This window comes from Lithobates pipiens, unplaced genomic scaffold, assembly GCF_037356315.1.
Source record: "Lithobates pipiens isolate NorthernLeopardFrog02 unplaced genomic scaffold, aLitPip1_a1.2 Scaffold_22, whole genome shotgun sequence".
In the NCBI taxonomy this organism is placed as follows: Eukaryota; Metazoa; Chordata; class Amphibia; order Anura; family Ranidae; genus Lithobates; species Lithobates pipiens.
Genome location: NW_027507784.1, coordinates 171,499,100 through 171,518,985, shown reverse-complemented (window position 1 = coordinate 171,518,985; position 19,886 = coordinate 171,499,100). Strand labels below are relative to the sequence as shown.

The 19,886-nt window shown below is 46.2% G+C and overlaps 1 protein-coding gene across 1 annotated transcript in view; it reads left to right on the top strand.

Annotated features, from left to right (window-relative positions):
- Window positions 1-19,886, top strand: part of LOC143924363 (aldehyde oxidase 1-like) — a 258,253-nt gene that overhangs the window by 114,707 nt on the left and 123,660 nt on the right. Inside the window, exons 8-12 of the mRNA XM_077448643.1 lie at window positions 7,427-7,507; window positions 17,238-17,379; window positions 17,854-17,946; window positions 19,112-19,263; window positions 19,499-19,592. Of these exons, the coding sequence (XP_077304769.1) occupies window positions 7,427-7,507; window positions 17,238-17,379; window positions 17,854-17,946; window positions 19,112-19,263; window positions 19,499-19,592 (562 nt within the window). The remainder of the gene's footprint in view (window positions 1-7,426; window positions 7,508-17,237; window positions 17,380-17,853; window positions 17,947-19,111; window positions 19,264-19,498; window positions 19,593-19,886) is intronic.

The following is a 19,886-nucleotide window of genomic DNA, read 5'->3' as shown; positions in this document are numbered from 1 at the left end:
TGATCCAGATCTTCCGGAACTTTAAGATTGAAGGAATGACCGTTTGCAGAGGCTGATAAACAAAACGGAAATTTCCATCTGTATGGGATTTCTCTAGCTCTCAGAACATCCAGCAATGGTTTTAGCTCCCTTCTCCTCTGAAGTGTAATGCTAGATAGGTCTTGAAAGATCCTGAGTTCTGCGCCCTGATGTATCAGTCTCCCAGAATTTCTAGCTTTCCTCATTATTTCTTCTTTGAGGATAAAATCATTGAGGCAACAAATAACATCCCTAGGTGGATCAGCTTCTCTTCCTCTGGGGCGTAAAGCTCTATGGATGCGTTCCATTGAAATTAGTGTGTCAGGGGGACGATCGAGCAGGCCATTAAAAACCGCCGTAACTTCTCTCAAAAGTTGAGGGGAGTCAATAGATTCGGGGAGACCTCTTACCCTTAAGTTGCGCCTCCTGCCTCGGTTATCAAGGTCCTCCAAATGCCTGTTCATGTCCCTCAGGTGAATTGCGTGTGATTCTGAGATTTGTTGAACTTGACACAGGGCCGCATCATGGCGGACCTGCGTCTCTTCCACCTCCTCCATCCTGACAGCCATGTGATGGAAGTCCTCCCGTAGTTCCGAGATGGCCGCTGACATGGCGGATTTAATGTCCGCAGCTACCGCGCGGAGGTCAGCCAGGCTTAAGGCATGATGTGCGTCTGAAGCAGCAGAGGGATTTTGAGGACTTCGGCTTCTGGATCGAGGCGCCGCTCGGCCGAGCTACGGGGCCTCGTGAGCTGCGGCCTGCGCGTCCTGATGCACTCCCCGAGTCCTGGATCGGAAGATCTCCGGAATGTGCTGCTGGGAAGGGGGGTCTGCTCTCCGGGGCGATCCGGAACGGATCGCTGAAGCATTCGGCGGTGTGCTCCCCATTTTTCACTGTGAGATGTCGGTCTAGCAGAAGAAAGCTGGATCTCTGTAGCCGGGAGCTCCTAGTTAGGCAGCCATCTCTCCTCCCTGTGTTCCTGTTTAAAGACTTGTTTTGCTGACATCCCTTCTGGCTCCTTTTCCTGCTTGCTGTTCCTCTACTTGGATCCCTGACTTCTGGCCTGGCTGATTACCTGATCTGGTTACTGGACTCTGGCTTGACTGATTACCCAATCCAGTTTCTAGACTCTGGCTATGCTTTGACTACGCTTACTCTATTTACCTTTTTATTTTTATTAATAAACAAGTGTGATTTTACTGTACTTCTGTCTCTGTCTGGTTCATGGTTTCTGACACATACACACTATCAGATTTTCTGCTGATTTTTGTCTTCAGATTTACCAAAACCATATAATGTGAGGTCAAACCTTAGGAGTTTAAATTTGTATGCCATCAGGCAGGCCCTTGCACTACATGGTTTTGGTAAATCTGAAGACAAAAATCAGCAGAAAATCTGATAGTGTGTATGGGGCTTTAGTAATGAACTGTCTAGATCCGACTGGGGGAGGGGAGGAGGCTGAGGGGGACATTACCAATGCTAGTATGCTACCTATTTATAATTAATTTGTAATATGCAGCATGGGGGGATTAACATACTGCCACTGGTCGGCCATTTAATGCATCAGTGTTAAGGTTATCTGAAAGATAGGTTTCAAATGTTTTAAAAGGGGCGCAGTTTCAGTGCTTGCCATAGGCGCCATTTTCACTAGATATGTCTGTGCACTGGAGTCCTCTTCCACTCCTCCATGATGACATCACAGAGCTGGTGGATGTTAGAGACCTTGCACTCAATCACCTTCTGTTTGAAGTGCCCTACAGATGCTCAATAGGGTTTAGGTCTGGAGACATGCTTGGCCAGTCCATCACCTTTACCTTCAGCTTCTTGAGCAGGGCAATGGTCATCTTGGAGGTGTGATTGGGATTGTTATCATGTTGGAATACTGCCCTGGGGCCCAGTCTATGAAGGGAGAGGATCATGCTCTGCCTCAGTATGTCACAGTACATTAGCTCACCAGTGTCAGCAGCACTCATACCGCCCCAGACCATGACACTCCCACCACCATGCTTGACTGTAGGCAAGACACACTCATCTTTGTACTCTTCACCTGATTTGCTGCTACACACGCTTGACACCATCTGAACCAAATAAGTTTATCTTGTTCTCATCAGACCACAGGACATGGTTCTAGTAATCCATGTCCTTAGTCTGCTTGTCTTCAGCAAACAGTTTGCCGGCTTTTTTGTGCATCATCTTTAGAAGAGGCTTCCTTCTGAAACAACAGCCATGCAGACTAATTTGATGCCGTGCATGGCATATGTTCTCAGCACTGACAGGTTGGTTGGCCCCCACCCCTTCAACCTCTGCAGCAATGCTGGCAGCACTCATATGGCTATTTCCCAAAGACAACCTGTGGATATGACGCTGAGCATGTGCACTCAACTTCTTTGGTGGACCATGGTGAGGCCTGTTGTGAGTGGAACATGTCCTGGTAAATCGCTGTAGGGTCTTGGCCAATGTGTTGCAGCTCAGTTTCAGGGTCTTGGCAATCTTCTTATAGCCTAGGGCATCTTTATGTAGAGCAACAATTATTTTTTTCAGATTCTCAGAGAGTCTTTGCCATGAGGCGCCATGTTGAACTTCCAGTGACTAGTATTAGAAAGTGAGAACGATAACACCAAATTTAACACACCTGCTCCCCATTCACATCTGAGACCTTGTAACACTAACGGGTCACATGAGACCGGGGAAGGAAAATGGCTAATTGGACCCAATTTGGACATTTTCACTCAGGGATGTACTCTCCTTTGTTGCCAGTGGTTTAGGAATTAATGGCTGTGTGTTGAGTTATTTTGAGGGGACAGTAAATTTACACTGCTATACAAGCTGTACACTCACTACTTTACATTGTAGCAAAGTGTAGTTTCTTCAATGTTGTCACATGAAAAGATATAATAAAATATTTACAAAAATGTGCAGTGGGGGGGGGGTGGGGTAATCACTATTGTGAGATACTGTACCAACCTCTACTACATTCACTTGTGCTGGCAGAGCACAGAATGAGCAATTGGTTGGTCCAATAAGTGTGCTGCTGGGTGTTTTTTTTATTGTTTTATCCAGTCAAGCAGACTGGTGGTTTTCTTTGGTATCTTGACCAAGCAGTGAAAGTCAGTCAGATGGTTGTGCTTTTTTTTTAAAGGCTAAGTTTATCTTTAAGGAAAAACGCATTGTTTTTGCATTCTGTGCATTTATTACTTTGTTTTTCTCAAAGGAGCCTGCAAAGCTTTGCAAACTCTCTTCCACCTACTTTTCTTCCCATACTGCTTTATAGACTTTTAGTTGCAGAGCTGGAGGAAATGTCGATGGAGTAAAAGTGCACTGGTTACAGAGAGGGCCAGAGCAGGACCGGACTAACAGGGAGGGATAGAGGAGGGCCGGACATGACCGTGTGTCAAGTGACACACTAAGGGGTGGGGTTTCGGAAAGTAGGGGCAGGGCCGGAAAGAGGGGGAGCGGCCTTTTAAAATAAGGGGGCGGGGCAGGAACGGGCAGTCGGAAAGGAGGAAGACACGAGAAGGCAGTATTTTCCCACCCACCCTCCCCTGTAGAATTGGTTTTACAGTTTAGGATGTGTTAACGTATATTTGTTGTCATTGCAGGAACGGAGGCAGTAGTTGTCATGACAGCTGGGGGGTTGGCTGTGTTTGTTTATTGGTCATTGACAGTAGCAGTTATAGAGGTGGTAAAGTGGGTGGGGGGCTTGTCAGTAGATGGCCCCTCCGGTGTGTACATCAAAAGTTTTGATGAATACTGGTGTTGTTGCACTGCGGGAAAGGTGGTTGTCTCTGAGCGGTACAGCTGGAGGCCTATGAGGTTATGGTAAAAGTATATGTATATATATATGTATATATATGGCTATATATATATATATATATATATATATATATATATATATATATATATATAGGTATATGGTAAGAAGGAGTTAGCTCCGTCACTGACCAATCAATCAGGTGAAACATGTTGTTTCTATGTGTTAATATGTTATTTATTATTCAAGTAATTTGGAGTTTTATTTGGTTGGTTTAATAATGGCTGTTGTGGCCAGTTTACTCCACAAGAATGGAGTGGTCTATTATTAAGGGAAAAGGGGTAGGAGTAAAAGGGCCTTATCAGCAGAGAGTGGATATCTGGGCTACACTGGTCATGCACTTGTCTTCCATTGAGAACTACAAGTTCATCTGCTGCAGTGGCAGACTGGGCTTGTTTTATTCATGTGTTTTTTTTTTCTTTTATCCAACATTTCTTATTGGAATAAAAACAGATATCAGATACCATATTTATCGTCATATAACACGCTCAGGCGTATAACACGCACATTCATTTTAAGAGGGAAGTTTCAGGAAATAAACTTACATTTTAAATAAGGAACTTTGAAACAAAATAAGGGTCAGTGCCCATCTGCAGCCTCACCATTGCCATCAGTGCAGCCTGATTGATGCCCATCTGCAGCCTAGAGGGGACAGGGAGGAGGCGGGATGAGCGCCGACAGATTACATACAGTAAGAATCTCCTATGATAGAGAGAACAGTGGTCCAATGGTGGCCCAGGAGAGGGGACTTCCTATTACAGAGGCCACCAAGTAAACAGGAGATTCTGAGGCCGCGTACACACGGGCGGACTGTTCGCCCAACTTTGTTGGTCAAACAGTTTCGGCAAACAGTCCGCTCAAAATTAGCATGGACGGACATGGCCACACACGGCACTTTTTGAGCGGACTGTTTCAGCGAACTGTTTGCCAAACAGTTCGCTCAACTTTTGAAATTAACGGACTCGCCCACGTAAGGCGGAGGCAAATCCGCCCATTTCGAGCGCGTGTACAGGTAGGCGGGGCCCGCGAAGGAGACGTCGCGGGCTCCGCCGCCTGGAATGGACTTAAAGGGGAACCCCAACGCCGAAAAAAATCGGCGTGGGGTCCCCCCAAAGTCCACAACAGACCCTTGTCCGAGCACGCTACCCGGCCGGCCAGGAAAGGGGGGCGAGCGAGCGCGCCCCCCCTCCTGAGCCGTACCAGGCCGCGTGCCCTCAACATGGGGGGGTGCCTTGGGGAAGGGGGGGGGGCCGCGCGGCCCCCCCACCCCAAAGCACCTTGTCCCCATGTTGATGAGGACAAGGGCCTCTTCCCGACAACCCTGGCCGTTGGTTGTCGGGGTCTGCGGGCGGGGGGCTTATCGGAATCCGGGAGCCCCCTTTAAGAAGGGGGCCCCCGGATACCGGCCCCCCACCCTATGTGAATGAGTATGGGGTACAATGTACCCCTACCCATTCACCTGTGAAATAAAGTACAAAAAAAAACACAACACAGGGAAAAAATATTTTATTGCACAGCTCCGGGGGTCTTCCGTCTTCGGGGGTCTTCTCGCCGGACTCCTCCGCTATCTTCGTGTAGCTCTTTTGCTAGCGGAGGAGTCCGGCTTTCTTCCTCCCCGCCGCCGGCCTCTTCTCCCGACTTCGGGGGTCTTGTCCCCCTCTTCGGTTCTTCTGCCGGGCCACCGCGCCTTCTTGTAGCTCTTTTGCAGGCGGTGGCCCGGTCTTCTGTCGCCGCTGCCTTCCGTTCTTCTGTCGCCGCCTTCGGTTCTTCTGCCGGGCCACCGCGCCTTCTTGTAGCTCTTTTACAGGCGGTGGCCCGGTCTTCTGTCGCCGCTGTCGCCGTCGCCGCCTTCCATTCTTCTTCTTGTTCTTGTTCTTCTTCTCCAGGAGATGTTGACACGTCGCTCTCTCCGGCCGGAATGCCAGAGCCGCGCTGTGCGGTCACTTATATAGTGACAATGGGGCGGTGTCACATGGTATATGTCACATGGGTTGGTCACATGGGTTGATGTCACATGGGGACTATGACATCGTAAGGGGGCGGGGCCACCATGTGACCAACCCATGTGACATATACCATGTGACACCGCCCCATTGTCACTATATAAGTGACCGCACAGCGCGGCTCTGGCATTCCGGCCGGAGAGAGCGACGTGTCAACATCTCCTGGAGAAGAAGAAGAAGAACAAGAAGAAGAAGAAGAACGAAAGGCGGCGACGGCGACGGCGACAGCGACAGCGGCGACAGAAGACCGGGCCACCGCCTGTAAAAGAGCTACAAGAAGGCGCGGTGGCCCGGCAGAAGAACCGAAGGCGGCGACAGAAGAACGGAAGGCAGCGGCGACAGAAGACCGGGCCACCGCCTGCAAAAGAGCTACAAGAAGGCGCGGTGGCCCGGCAGAAGAACCGAAGAGAGGGGCAAGACCCCCGAAGTCGGGAGAAGAGGCCGGCGGCGGGGAGGAAGAAAGCCGGACTCCTCCGCTAGCAAAAGAGCTACACGAAGATAGCGGAGGAGTCCGGCGAGAAGACCCCCGAAGACGGAAGACCCCCGGAGCTGTGCAATAAAATATTTTTTCCCTGTGTTGTGTTTTTTTTTGTACTTTATTTCACAGGTGAATGGGTAGGGGTACATTGTACCCCTTACTCATTCACATAGGGTGGGGGGCCGGTATCCGGGGGCCCCCTTCTTAAAGGGGGCTCCCGGATTCCGATAAGCCCCCCGCCCGCAGACCCCGACAACCAACGGCCAGGGTTGGGAAGAGGCCCTTGTCCTCATCAACATGGGGACAAGGTGCTTTGGGGTGGGGGGGCCACGCGGCCCCCCCCCCTTCCCCAAGGCACCCCCCCATGTTGAGGGCACGCGGCCTGGTACGGCTCAGGAGGGGGGGCGCGCTCGCTCGCCCCCCTTTCCTGGCCGGCCGGGTAGCGTGCTCGGACAAGGGTCTGTTGTGGACTTTGGGGGAACCCCCACGCCGATTTTTTTCGGCGTTGGGGTTCCCCTTTAAGCCCATTCCAGGCGGCGGAGCCCGCGACGTCTCTGTCGCGGGCCCCGCCTACCTTCACACGCGCTCGAAATGAGCAGACTTTCCTCCGAGCGGGAACAGTTTGGTCATTTCGAAAGTAGCCTACACACGGGCGGACTGTTCGCTCAAACAAAGTTTCAGCGGACAGTTTTTCGGAATTTCCGAAAGACTTTGTCCGTCAAACTGTCCGCTGAAAGCCCACACACGAGCGGACTGTCCGCCCAAACACTGTTCAGCGGACAAGGTTGGGCGAACAGTCCGCCCTTGTGTACGCGGCCTCACTGTATGTAATCTGACGGCGCTCGTCCCGCCCCCCTCCCTGTCCCCTCTCTGTCCCCTCTCAGGCACCTAAAATTTAAGTATTAGCGTATAACACGCACACGCTATTTACACCAAATTTTTATGGTGAAAAAGTGAGTGTTATATGCCAATAAATACAGTACCTGTATTATCAAATGAAAAACACTTTGTGCTCAGTTTTGTTTTTTAAAAGTAGTGAGACTCTCTTCAAGTTATTTCACCCAACCGGTGGGCACTAACAAAATAATTTTTCTTTGATTTTTTTTCTTATTTAAGAACTCCTTAAAATTGTTTGATGAAAAAGAATTGTTACCACTGGATCCAACACAGGAACTTATATTTCCGCCTGAGCTGTTGGTGAGTTTACAAATCTGAACTGAAAAAATAAGGAAAGTCAATAGATTACCATCATAGTGTGTGTGTGTGTGTTTTTTTTTTTTGTTTTTTTTTTTACAGGTAGAATGATTATCATGTTGTTGTCATGCAACATTGGCTGAAACAACTTATTTACCTATCACCTGAACTTACCAAATTTACAGCTGCTAAAATGAATTCATAGCTTATGTCTTTTCCCTTGTTTGTATTTTGCAGATTGAGTGGTATGGAGTAGACCAATAATATATGAATACATATATTTCTGTCCTAAGTCTGAGTTTAATTTGTAGGCTCTCTCTAATGTTGCACTGTTGTCTTTGGCATTAGGATAATGAATTACAGTAAATTCAGGTGATGGGTAAATAAGTTATCTCAGCCAATCAGCAGGAGTTTATTTGTCCACTGTGCATGCTGGGATAGGCTATTTATTCGGGAGGAGTCAGGTGATCGAGGTTCTTCCCGCCCGGGGCTGTGGCCAGGGTGGATGTGTGTCACACAACTCCTGGCTGCTAGGCTTGAAGCCTGAGGCATATCCAGGAGTCCTACTGGCTGCTAGGCATACATGAGGCCTATCCAGTAATTCAAGGTTCTGCAAAGGAGGAGCAGCAGAGGTTGGGCCCGAAGCCTGGAGCAGACACATAGTTACATAGTTAGTCAGGTTGAAAAAAGACACAAGTCCATCCAGTTCATGTCCATCAAGTCCATCCAGGACATGTTAGAGGCTCAGCCCAAGGCGAGCCTGATCATTGCCGGGGATAAAGGAGATGACCACTCCTGTTACCAGAGGCAAGTGTGGAAGGGATGAAGTTCTGAAGGAGTACCAGAGCCGATGCTTTACTAGCCGGGGTCTGTGAAGTAAGTGGGAAAGCTCCAGTGGAGACTCATCCAGGAATACAGCAGGTAGCTGTGAGTAAGCTTGAAGGAGTACGGCGGGTAGCTGTAAGTAAAGCTTGAAGATAAGTACAGCGGTTAGCTGTGGGTGAAGCTCGAGGGAGGTAGCTGAGAGGCCAAGAAATCTAGTGAGAGATGATGAGTTAAAGGGGTTGTAAAGGTTTGTGTTTTTTCACCTTAATGCATCCTATACATTAAGGTGAAAAAACACCTCACTGTCATGGACCCCCCAGCCCCTCCGTTTTACTTACCTGAGCCTTTTCACCTGCTGTGACCTTCATCCTCTTCCCCACTGAATCTGGCCATTGATTGGATAGATTTATAGCGTGCAGCCATTGGCTTGCGCTGCTGTCAATCACATCCAATGACACGGCCGCCGGGGGGAAGGGACCGAGTCTTACAGTTGGCGTCTATGGACGCCAACTGTATGACACAGGAGAGTGCCCTCAAGTTAACCCCCTTGGGAAAGAGCTTCCCAGAGGGGGTTAGCTTTAGCGTGGAGGAGCTGAGACAGCCCTCGTGGGACCCCAGAACAGCAAGAGTGGGGCCACTCTGTGCAAAACAAACTGCACAGTGGAGGTAAGTATAACAGGTTTGTTATTTAAAAAAAAAATCAAACCTATACAACCCCTTTAAACTTGAAGATCTACAGGTGGATACTGTGAGTTAAACTGGAAGATCTACAGTAGGATACTGTGAGAGAAGTTGTTGCTATAGGAGACAGAAGTTGCTACAAGATACAGATTGCTGCATTCAGCTTAAAGGCCCTCTATCTGCATTGCTGTCTGCCTAGTTCTATTTTTGGTCTGTGGAGTTTTCCTTAATTGCTATTGCATTTGCCTCCTGTACCCTAACCCTCTATCCTGCCATTCTTGTTGAAGAAGATCTCTTTGTTAATATTTACAAAAGGTGACTGGCGCCCAATCTTTCATCCTTGCACCACACCCACTATGCCTAATAACCAGTGGCGGCCCATCCATAGGGGGTGCTAGAGCGCCGCCCCCCCGAGCTGTTAAAAAAAATGTCACTTTAAGTGTGTCCAGGTGCCGGACGGCGGTCTATGGGAAGCTTGCCAGCCTGCAATCAGCTGTCTCCATCATCTGGTGCATTATTCCTATTGACAGGGACCGGAGGATGGTGGGCGGTGCTTTTCGATTCACCACTTCCGGTTTCCCAGCTTACTGTGCTAGTGTGCTTCTGGACAGTAAAGGGGCCCGTTGCCGGACTGGAGCTTACTCACCTCCCTGGGGATTGTGACCCTTCATAAAATAGGGCTGAATTCCCCTGGAGCAGCCAGCAGCAGCAGATGTCACTCAAGATCACAGTGAGTGTATGGAACAACCAGCAGCAGCGAATGTCACGGATCACAGTAAGTGTGTGGAAGTGCCAGCCTCAGCCCTCTACATAGAGGACAGATAAGACTGTGAGAGTAAGGGACAAGTGCACTGTGTGTCTATAGAGAGGTGAGACAATGAAACCAGCAATGTGTGGGCAGCTTCTTTCTTTCTCACTTTCTCCACTTCCCCACCTCTCCCTCGGGGGTGGATCCGAGGGGGGGGGGGGCAATCTGGCAATTGCTCCCCCCGAGAAAATAATGAGTGTGTGAGCCGGTGGATGACTAAGCAAGCAGGCAGGTGCTGCCAGGAAGCCGCTACCCATCTGAATATGTGCCTGAAGGGACGTTGTGTCACGGCCATCTTGGTACTCCCGCACTCGTCCACAGTAAGCCTAGTGTTAAAAGTCGGCAAGCGGACCTCTATATACCACCCACCGGAGTCTTGCTATACACAAGTATTTTTAAAAGTAAACTCACTTTATATTTCACTAAATAAGCTGAGTTTACTGTTAAAAATAACTGTGAAAAGCAAGACTCCGGAGGGTGTATAAAGATGTCTGTTTGCCGACTTCTAACTCTAGGTTTACTGCAGACAAGTGGGGGTGTACCAAGATGGCCGCAATGCAACATCACTTTGTGACAATCCGCATCTTGTGGCAGGCGACATTGGCAAGTGACAATCCACATCTGGTGGCAGGGGATGTGGCAAGTGACATGGCAAGTGACAATCTGCATTTGGTGGCAGCCAACGGTGGTAAGTGACACAATGCATCTGGTGGCAGGCGACGTGGCAAGTGACATGCTCAGGGCTCCCACTGTTTCTGCATTATGATGAGTTGAACTATTTAATTTTATATTACAATGTAATAATAGAAATAATGTGCTTCAATCATCCTGACACCATATAAACCATGGCGCTGTGATGATTGAAGCGCCGACAAATTGCCGGTGTTCTGCCATATAGTGTCCGGCCATGATATAGTGTCCGCCCGAAGCTGAACGGCGCCTGCGCCGTGAGTGGAGGTGGTAGCCCCACCATCCAAGCGGACATAGGGTTGTGAATATTAGAGGGCCCCTCGAGGGCGAGCTTCGCTCGCCACGCTTCAGGCTCGGCCTCGCTGTGCTCGGCTCTTTTATATTCCTGCTCTATGTCCACTTGGATAGCGGGGATAGAACCTGGACTCACGGCGCAGGCGCCGTTCATCCTCGGCAATTTTCGGAATCTGTGTTGCTGTATACTGCGCATGCGCAGTACACAGTGGACACTATCGGATGGAGGACCTTATATGATAGGACACCGGCAACATTTTCTGGCAGTGCCCCGCCCCTGCTCTCCCTAACCTCCCTGCTTGGAATGTGTGGCAGTGCTGGAAGTGTGAGGGGACCTTAAACAAGTCCTTAGGAGTGGAGAGGAGAGGAGAGGAGAGGAGGAGGAGGGAGGGAGGGAGGGAGGGAGGGAGGGAGGGAGGGGGGGGGTTGAACATGTCTGCCTGTGTGTGTGCTACACTGAGACAATGGGAGGACGCTGACTGCATGCTAAGGGATCCCTCCCCCACTGTATACAAAGCATGTCACAGAACACAGTGCCTGACCTGGTCCCCATTGGGCACACGGGCAGCATTTAATGGCACAGTGGAAGAAATTGCTTTTGATGGGCACAGTGGCTGCGTTTGATGGGCACAGTGGATGCATTTGATAGCACAGTTGACGCGTTTTATGGCACAGTGGATGCATTTGATGGGCACAGTGGATGTGTTTGATAGCACAGAGGATGCGATTGATGGCACAGAGGATGCGATTGATGGCACAGTGGATGCGTTTGATGGCACAGTGGATGCATTTGATGGGCACAGTGGATGCATTTGATTGCACAGTGGATGTGTTTGATGGCACAGTGGATGCGTTTGATGGACACAATGGATGCGTTTGATGGGCAGAATAGATGCGTTTGATGGCACAGTGGTGGCAAATGCGTTTGATGGCACAGTAGATGCATTTGATGGCACAGTGGATGCGTTTGATGTGGGCACAGTGGCTGCATTTGATGGGGGCACAGTGGCTGCATTTGATGGGCACAGTGGCTGTGTTTGATGGGCACAGTGGCTGCGTTTGATGGCACAGTGGATGCATTTGATGGCACAGTGGCTGTGTTTGATGGCACAGAGGCTGCACTTGATGGGCACAGTGGCTGCAATTGATGTTTTTTTTTTCAGTTTGTTTGTGCCGCTCCAAAAATTTTGAGCACCAGCCGCCACTGCTAATAACCTGTACCCTGAGGAGGAATGTCAGTTCTCCCTGGCTCTGGAGGTTCACCATCAGGCTCTTGGAAGTCGGAAAGACCACTACAGGTGCAAATGAATCAGAAAGTTTTGCCATGAAGGCTACTTTCACACTGGGGCGTTGGGGGCATCGGCGGTAAAGTGCTGCTATTTTTAGCGGCGTTTTACCGTAGTTTTTGCAGCCCTTTTCGGCCACTAGCGGGGCACTTTTAAACCCCACTAATGGCTGAAAAAGGTTTAAAAGCGCCTGAAATACAGTGCTGCAGTGGCGCTTTGCCAGCACTTTGGCGGCGCTGCCCATTGACTTCAATGGGCAAGGGTGCTTTAGCTCCTCAAAGATGCAGCTTGCAGGACCTTTTTTAGCGTCTTGCCAGCGCACCGCCAGCGCACCGCTCTAATGTGAAAGCACTCAGGCTTTCACACTGGAGTGAGAGGAGAGGCTCTTTGCAGGTGCTATTTTTAGTGCTATAGTGCCTGTAAAGCGTCTCTGTTTTGAAAATGAAATCTAGGTACTTTTTTTTTGGCAAATGGTATACTATTTTATTAGCCTATTTTTCTCAAATTATATATGCAGTGTATGTGGTATGTGTTTATGGAATGATTGTATGATATATACATTATTTCTCACATTTCGTCCATGAGATTAAAAAAAAAGATACTTCTTAGAATTTTTTGGGATCTGACTACCAAATTTTAAGACAAGATAGAGAAAAATCGTGCCCTGTGTAGGCAAAATTCCTTGCACTGGCCCTGGCCATATGCAAAATTGTACAAATGGGCTTATAAGTGCAATGGTAAAACCTGTAAATGAATATCCAGTGCAAATAACCAGTGTATTGCAATATAGTAGTGATGGTGTCACCCCCCTCTGCAAATATATTTTTAAGATATTGCAGAGCTTCAATGTGCAAATAATTGTGAAACCCCCTACATACAATAATAATAACAGACATGCAAATCAACCAGTGTATTAGAATATAGTAGTGATGGTGTCACCCTCTGCAAAAGGTTAGAAATATCGCAGAGCTGCGATGTGCAAATAGTGATGAAACTCCTATATATTATCATCATAAAATGTACAATTGATGTACAACATATGGGGGGGGAGGGTTCACCACTATTTGCACATTGCAGCTTTGTAATATTTCTTACCTTTTGCAGAGAGGGTGACCCCATCACTACTATATTCTAATACACTGGTTGATTTGCATCTCTGTTATTATTGTATGTAGGGGGCTTCACCATTATTTTCAGATTGAAGCTCTGCAATTTCTCCAAATATATTTGCAGAGGGGGTGACACCATCACTTCTATATTGAAATACATTGGTTGATTCGCATTGGCTATTGCTTTATAGGTTTTACCATTGCACTTATAAGTCCATTTGTACAATTTTGCATATGGCCAGGGCCGCTGCAAGGATTTTTGCCCACACAGGCAAAGGTGCATTTTGGCGCCCCCCCATCATGACTGGATCTGGGGAGGGGGATCATTCAGGAGAGGTTGTAAAAACCTCCCGTGTACATTAAGCCTTACTCACGGTATCTGAGGGGGGAGAGGGGTGCCAGGCATGCTGTCTGTGTGTGCTCTGGAGATCGTGAAGACTCTGCAGGGGTGAGAAGAGGATGGTGCAGCAGCAGATAGTTGAGATGGCGTTTTGGTAGAAGAGTGAGCAAACTTGCTCCCTTCCGCAGCTGTGTCTCTTCTTGGTGACTCTGAGGCAGTGCTGCTCCACCATCCTGGATCTGCCGGCCGCTCTGCTCCCCCACCTCTCTTGAGGATTCTCTTATGCCTCGGGTGCAGTGAGACAGCAGTGTTATGCCCCGTACACACGAGAGGGATTAAGTCTGACAGACCTCCAAAGGAGTTCCGCCGGAGTTCCGCCGGAGTTCCGACGGAGTTCTGGCGGACTTTTCGACCGAACGGACTTGACCACACACCATCACACCAAACTCCAACGGAGTCGAACGTGATGACGTACGACTGGATTCGACGTAGGAAGTTCCTAGACAGTAGCCAATAGCTGCCCTAGCGTCGGTTTTAGTCCGTCGGAGTAGCACACACACGAGCGGATTTTTCAAAGGGGACCGGGTCCGGCGGAGTTCCGTCGGGAAAATTTAAAGCATGCTTCATTTCTAAAGTCCGTCAGACTTTAGCTTCGCTAAAGTCCGTTGCAGCCCACACACGATCGGATAGTCCGCCGGACTCAGTCCGTCGGAGTTTGGATGTCGAAAAGTCCGCTCGTGTGTACGGGGCATTAGGGATTGGTGGGTACAGCTGGTCTCTCTATATGTGCTGCGTGTATACATTGCTGGCTGGGGAAGAAGGTGGCAGGGGGCAGATCCAATTGTAACTACTGTTTGTATACCCACAGCTATAAACCTGAATTATACACTGCTGTGGGTACAGATGCAGTAGTTACAATTGGTCCTGCCACCTTCTTCCCCAGCCAGCAATGTATACACTCTGGAGTTCTGTCGAGAAGTGGCCCCCATCGTATAGTACCCGGTATGCACTGCAAATGCACCGTACGGAACAGCACAACAGCTGATTTGCTGGTCTGTTGGGCTGACGTAACCAGGGCGCATGCGCACATCGTAGGAGGTATCTCTTGGTGGGAGATACCATTTCACAGGTACAATTTAAACCTATACAAACAGTGGGGGAGACAGTAGTTCTCAGATTGTGCATCGCTGCTGCTGGAGGGCAACTGGTGGCTGTGTTGAAGAGCTGGTTTTGTCTGTGTTGCAACTACGGTCTCCCCTCGCTGTTTGTATAGGTTTTAATTGTGGCCATGAAATGGTATCTCCCATCGAGAGATCCTACGATGTGCGCTTGCGCCCTGGTCGCGTCACTCTAGCTGATCGGCAAATCAGCTGAAGTGCAAGTCTGTCCTGCGCATGCGTGAGCACTTCTCAACAGAACACCGGCTGGTTGTCTGACAAAGGGGTTTGAGCTCCTCATACACCCTGTTCCAAATTATTATGCCAATGATATTTTTTTTTTCATTTACCTAAATAATTGATTTAAACAACATTCAGCATAATTCTCATGTTATCAACTATTAAGAGTACAATTAAAATTTTATTGAACAAACCTCCTAATGATGACAGTTTTTTTTTTTCAAAATAAAAAACTTACAATGCACTGTTCCAAATTATTACACACAGTAAGTTTTAAAAACACTTTATAGGTTGTAAAGAACTGAAAATTGTAATTTGTTGTGTTTACAGCATATTTACTGAAATCAAAAGCTATTTCAATCAAACTTTGAACAACATTTTAACTTTTTAAACATTTTAACAGGTCACATTACACTTTAACATAGGACCCCTTATTTGATAGCAGCTTCACAAGTCTTGCATCCATTGAACGTGTGAGTTTTTGGACTGTTTCTGAATTTGTTTGCAAGATGTCAGAATAGCCTCCCAGAGCTGCTGTTTGGATGTAAACTCCCACCCTCATAGATCTTTTGCTTGAGAATGCTCCAAAGGTTCTCAATAGGATTGAGGTCAGGGGAGGATGGAGGCCACACCAAGACTTTCTCTCCTTTTATCCCCATAGCAGCCATTGATGCAGAGGTATTCTTTGCAGCATGAGATGGTGCATTGTCATGCATGATGATGATTTTATTATGGAAAGCATAGTTCTTCCTTCTGTATCAGGGAAGGAAGTTGTCAGTCAGGAACTCCACATACTTTGCAGAGGTCATCTAAACAACTCCATAGACACTAAAGGGGCCAACCAGCTCTCTTCCCATGATTCTGGCCCAAAACATGACTCCACCACCACCTTGCTGACGTCACAGCCTTGTTGGAACAGGGTGGCCATCCACCAACCATCCACTACTCCATCCATCGGGATCATCCAGGGATGCACGGCACTCATCAGTGAACAGGACTGTTTTAAAATTAGTCTTCATGTATTTTTCTGCCCAATGCAGCCGTTTCTGCTTGTGAGCATTGGTTAAGGGTGGCCGAATGGAAGGTTTTTGCACAGTTGCAAGACTCTGGAGGACTCTATACCTTGATGTCTGTGGGACTTCAGAGGCACCAGCAGCTTCAAATATCTGTTTGCTGCTATGTAATGGTGTTTTAGCAGCTACTATCTTGATCCGATGCATGGATCTGGCAGAAATCTTCCTCAATGTGCCTTTATCTGCCTTTAATAGTGTGATGATCACGCTTACGTTTTCGTGAAATATCTAATGTTTTCGTACCTTGTCCAAGGCATTGAACTATTTCACTCTTTTCGGCTGCAGAGAGATCCTTTTTCTTCCCCATATTGCTTGAAAATGGTGCTCTGCTTAATAATGTGGAACACCCTCCTTTAGTAGTTTTTCCTTTAATTGGGCTCACCTGGCAATCTAATTATCACAGGTGTCCAAGATTGTTTTCAGTGATCAAACGAGATCTGAGACACAATGCCATCCATGAGTTAAACTGATAAACAAAATATTTAATCTTTGTGACACCGAAATAGAATTTGCATAATAATTTGGAACAGGGTGTATATCGGCCCCGCCCATCTCGACATCAAAGCTTTGATTTGACAGCTCCACTACAGCTTACAGCCCTGGCTTGATTACTTTATCTGATTTGGCCTCAACTCAGTTTCTGAAACGCCCAATATTATATTCTCATCCCTGAAGCAAAAGAGTTTATAATATTAGGTGATTATATTTCACCCAAATAAAATTTTAATTAAATGTATACATGATTTTACAGTATAATCCATTTTGATAGCAATAAAGCTTAAATTGAAAACTCCCATTTTAATTATATATGTAGTTAGGTTACATAAAAACAGTCAAAGATATGTTTGTTTTTTGTTTTTTTATGAAGTAGAATTCCAACCCTAACGTTCACACAGGGGCGACCTGTCAGGCAACTTAGCCGCCTGACAAGTGGCACTCCATGCAGTGCAATTGAAAAAACTATTGCAAGTCCATGTTCTGTGTACCGTGGGAGACCAGATAAATTAAAAGGAAGGGTCCTGGTTTTAGTAACACTTTAATTCCAAAAGTTAACTCTGACCCTAAGCTCAAAGAGCTGGATTACAAACCAGGTACTTCCTTATGAATATACTGTGTTAATGGCCAAAGTTGGTGTCCCTTGCAAATTTTTGAGCTAACATTGTGGTGTCAAAAAAGAGAGAGCTTTGTAAACTTCACCACCAGGTATTTTTTTTTTATTAAATCTTTTAGATCAGTCTAGGCAAACCAAAGGAAATCACCACATTCCATGGAGAGAGAACCACATGGTATGCTCCATCCACACTTGAAAAACTTCTGGAGCTGAAGATGAAGTTTCCCAAAGCTCCCCTTGTAGTTGGGAACACTACTGTAGGTGAGAAAAAAAACAAGTGTACCTATTATGCTTTTTGTGGGCCTAAAAAAAAAAAAACAGTTATAAAATGTGTATATATGTACTGCGCATACCATTCCTGAGAAAAAAAAAAAAAAACGATTTCCTTTTCTTGTGTCATAAATGCCTACAGCATAATTTAGTTCTTAGTTTGGGCAGGGTTTCACAATATTTTCACAATGCTTACCCAATGAAATAATTCTAGTGTATTTTGAAAGTCCCAAAGTATGTTTTTCCTAGTATTTGAGATCATAAAAGGTGCAATAAAATACCACAAAATACAGTGGTGTGGAAGGGGGTAATGATGAATGCTTTACTACTGCTATAATACTTGACGGGATAGAAAATATCGGCTTTAAGAAGTATTGAAAAGTTTCTTGTGCCACAATATTGGTTTTGTCTGTTTTATAATACTATGGTGTATTACCTTTGTGTATATTTTTTTCTTTTTTTCAGGGATTCAGATGAAGTTTGAAGGTGTTTTACACCCAGTTCTCATCTCCCCTGTAAGAATTGGTGATTTGTACGCTGTGTCCACAAGTAGCAAAGGTAATTATATTCTTTTTTTTTAGATTTTAGAAATCTATATTCACACCAAGTTCTACACCAATCTTGTAAAGAACAGGCAGCATTATCAAAACATTTCTGGGTTAATGCTGTCAGAATGAATAAACCCCAGCATCTTTCCTGTTGGGGATTCAGTCTTGAATATCTAAGTTCAAAGCTCCAAGGCCTGACCACCTTCCCACAGCTATTATGAGGGGGGTCTCCATCTCCTTATTGGATTTTACTTTTACATCATGGAGTATTCAGAATTAAGAATGAAACTACATTATCTCACCAGGATAGTAAAGACTTGGTACTGAGAACAGAGCTGTGATGAGGGTGGGAAAGCATTGAATGAGGGGAGATGGAGGAGATGATGTCTTTTTATGAGGAAGTCATATCCCAGCATAATTAGGACTGGCCTGTTAAGATGCGATATAATGTATTTTTTGGCTGGACTTGGACTTGACTATGGGATACATTATGCTTGGCTTTATTGTCAGCTTGTTTTTTTTTTTTTTTGCCTTCCTATCTTAAAGTGGATGTAAAACCTCATATATACCCAGTGAAGAGAACAGCCTCAGATGATACACAGAGATGAAACAAACCTCCCTACATAAGTTTTACATGTATATCTGCTATCTTATGGCTTTCTACAATGTTTAGAAAGTAAACATTGTGTTAGAAAATTTTCTTCCTGTTTCAGCAGTGGGAGGGGAGTCTGGGCATGTGAGAGCTGATTGGAGGAAAGGCACCCCCCCTCTGCCCCCACATAGGCAGAGGAATGAAGAAACATGCAGAGCTGTATTGTGAATAGACCAGCTCTCTGATAATCTATATCCCTCCCCGACACAAATTTCCAGCTGCTTTTATCTCCTTTATCGGAGAACTTGTCAGAAGTGACTCTGCTGATAACAGAGGAATAGAGCAGCAGAAAGACACAGGGACTTCGTGTTTTGGAGAGAGATAAGTAAACACTACAGATATATGGGCCTAGGTCAGGTTTCATGATTGCGATTTACATCCACTTTAAAATACATTTTGTAAACCTAGAACTGCTTTTTTTATTTTAAAAAAGGAGAAATAGAGCAAGATCCAGGTAGAACATTATTTTAAACATCTGAGACATTTTCTAAAGACACTTGTGTTTTTTTTTTTTTTTTTTTAGGGATTACAATTGGAGCTGCAGTCAGTCTTGCACAAGTTAAAAACTATTTAAATGAGAGTGTTTCCAAGTTGACACAGGATAAAACCAAGATATTCAATGCATTACTGCAGCAGCTGAGCACGCTTGCCGGACTGCAAATTAGAAGCATGGCTGTATGTATACTCGGTTTTGAAATGTTCTGCAATTTAAATGTCTAAATATATATATATATATTTTAAGTTGCCCACTTTCATAGGAAAAAAGACCAACATGTTTGAAACACATATATTCCTACGGTTTGATTTTATTTGATAAAAAAAAGTTATTGTTCTCAATCAGATATATAGCTATTTATGTACTGCATACCACTTCTATTTCATTCTAATCTAATGTTTGTAACGCATTTAGTCTCTTGGAGGGCATATCATCAGCAGAGGTTCAGCAAGTGACCTTAACCCAGTTCTTGCTGCAGGGGGAGCTACACTAAACTTGGTATCCAAAGGTAAATATTCTGTTGTCCAGAAACACAGGTAACATGCAGTTAGCATGACTGTAAACCTGTTCTCTCTATAATAAAACTGTATTGCAGTGTATAGTTCAGCTAATATTGTTTACATAAAAGATGCCAGCCTGAAGTGGACTTTTCAGTAACTATACAATATATTAATGCGTTCCGACAGGTTGCAATATAAAGCAACAATGGACTTTTTTTAACCACTACAATACAGGGCACTTTCACCCCCTTCCTTCCCAGCCCAATTTTCAGCTTTCAGCGCTCTAGCGCTTTCAGTGACAA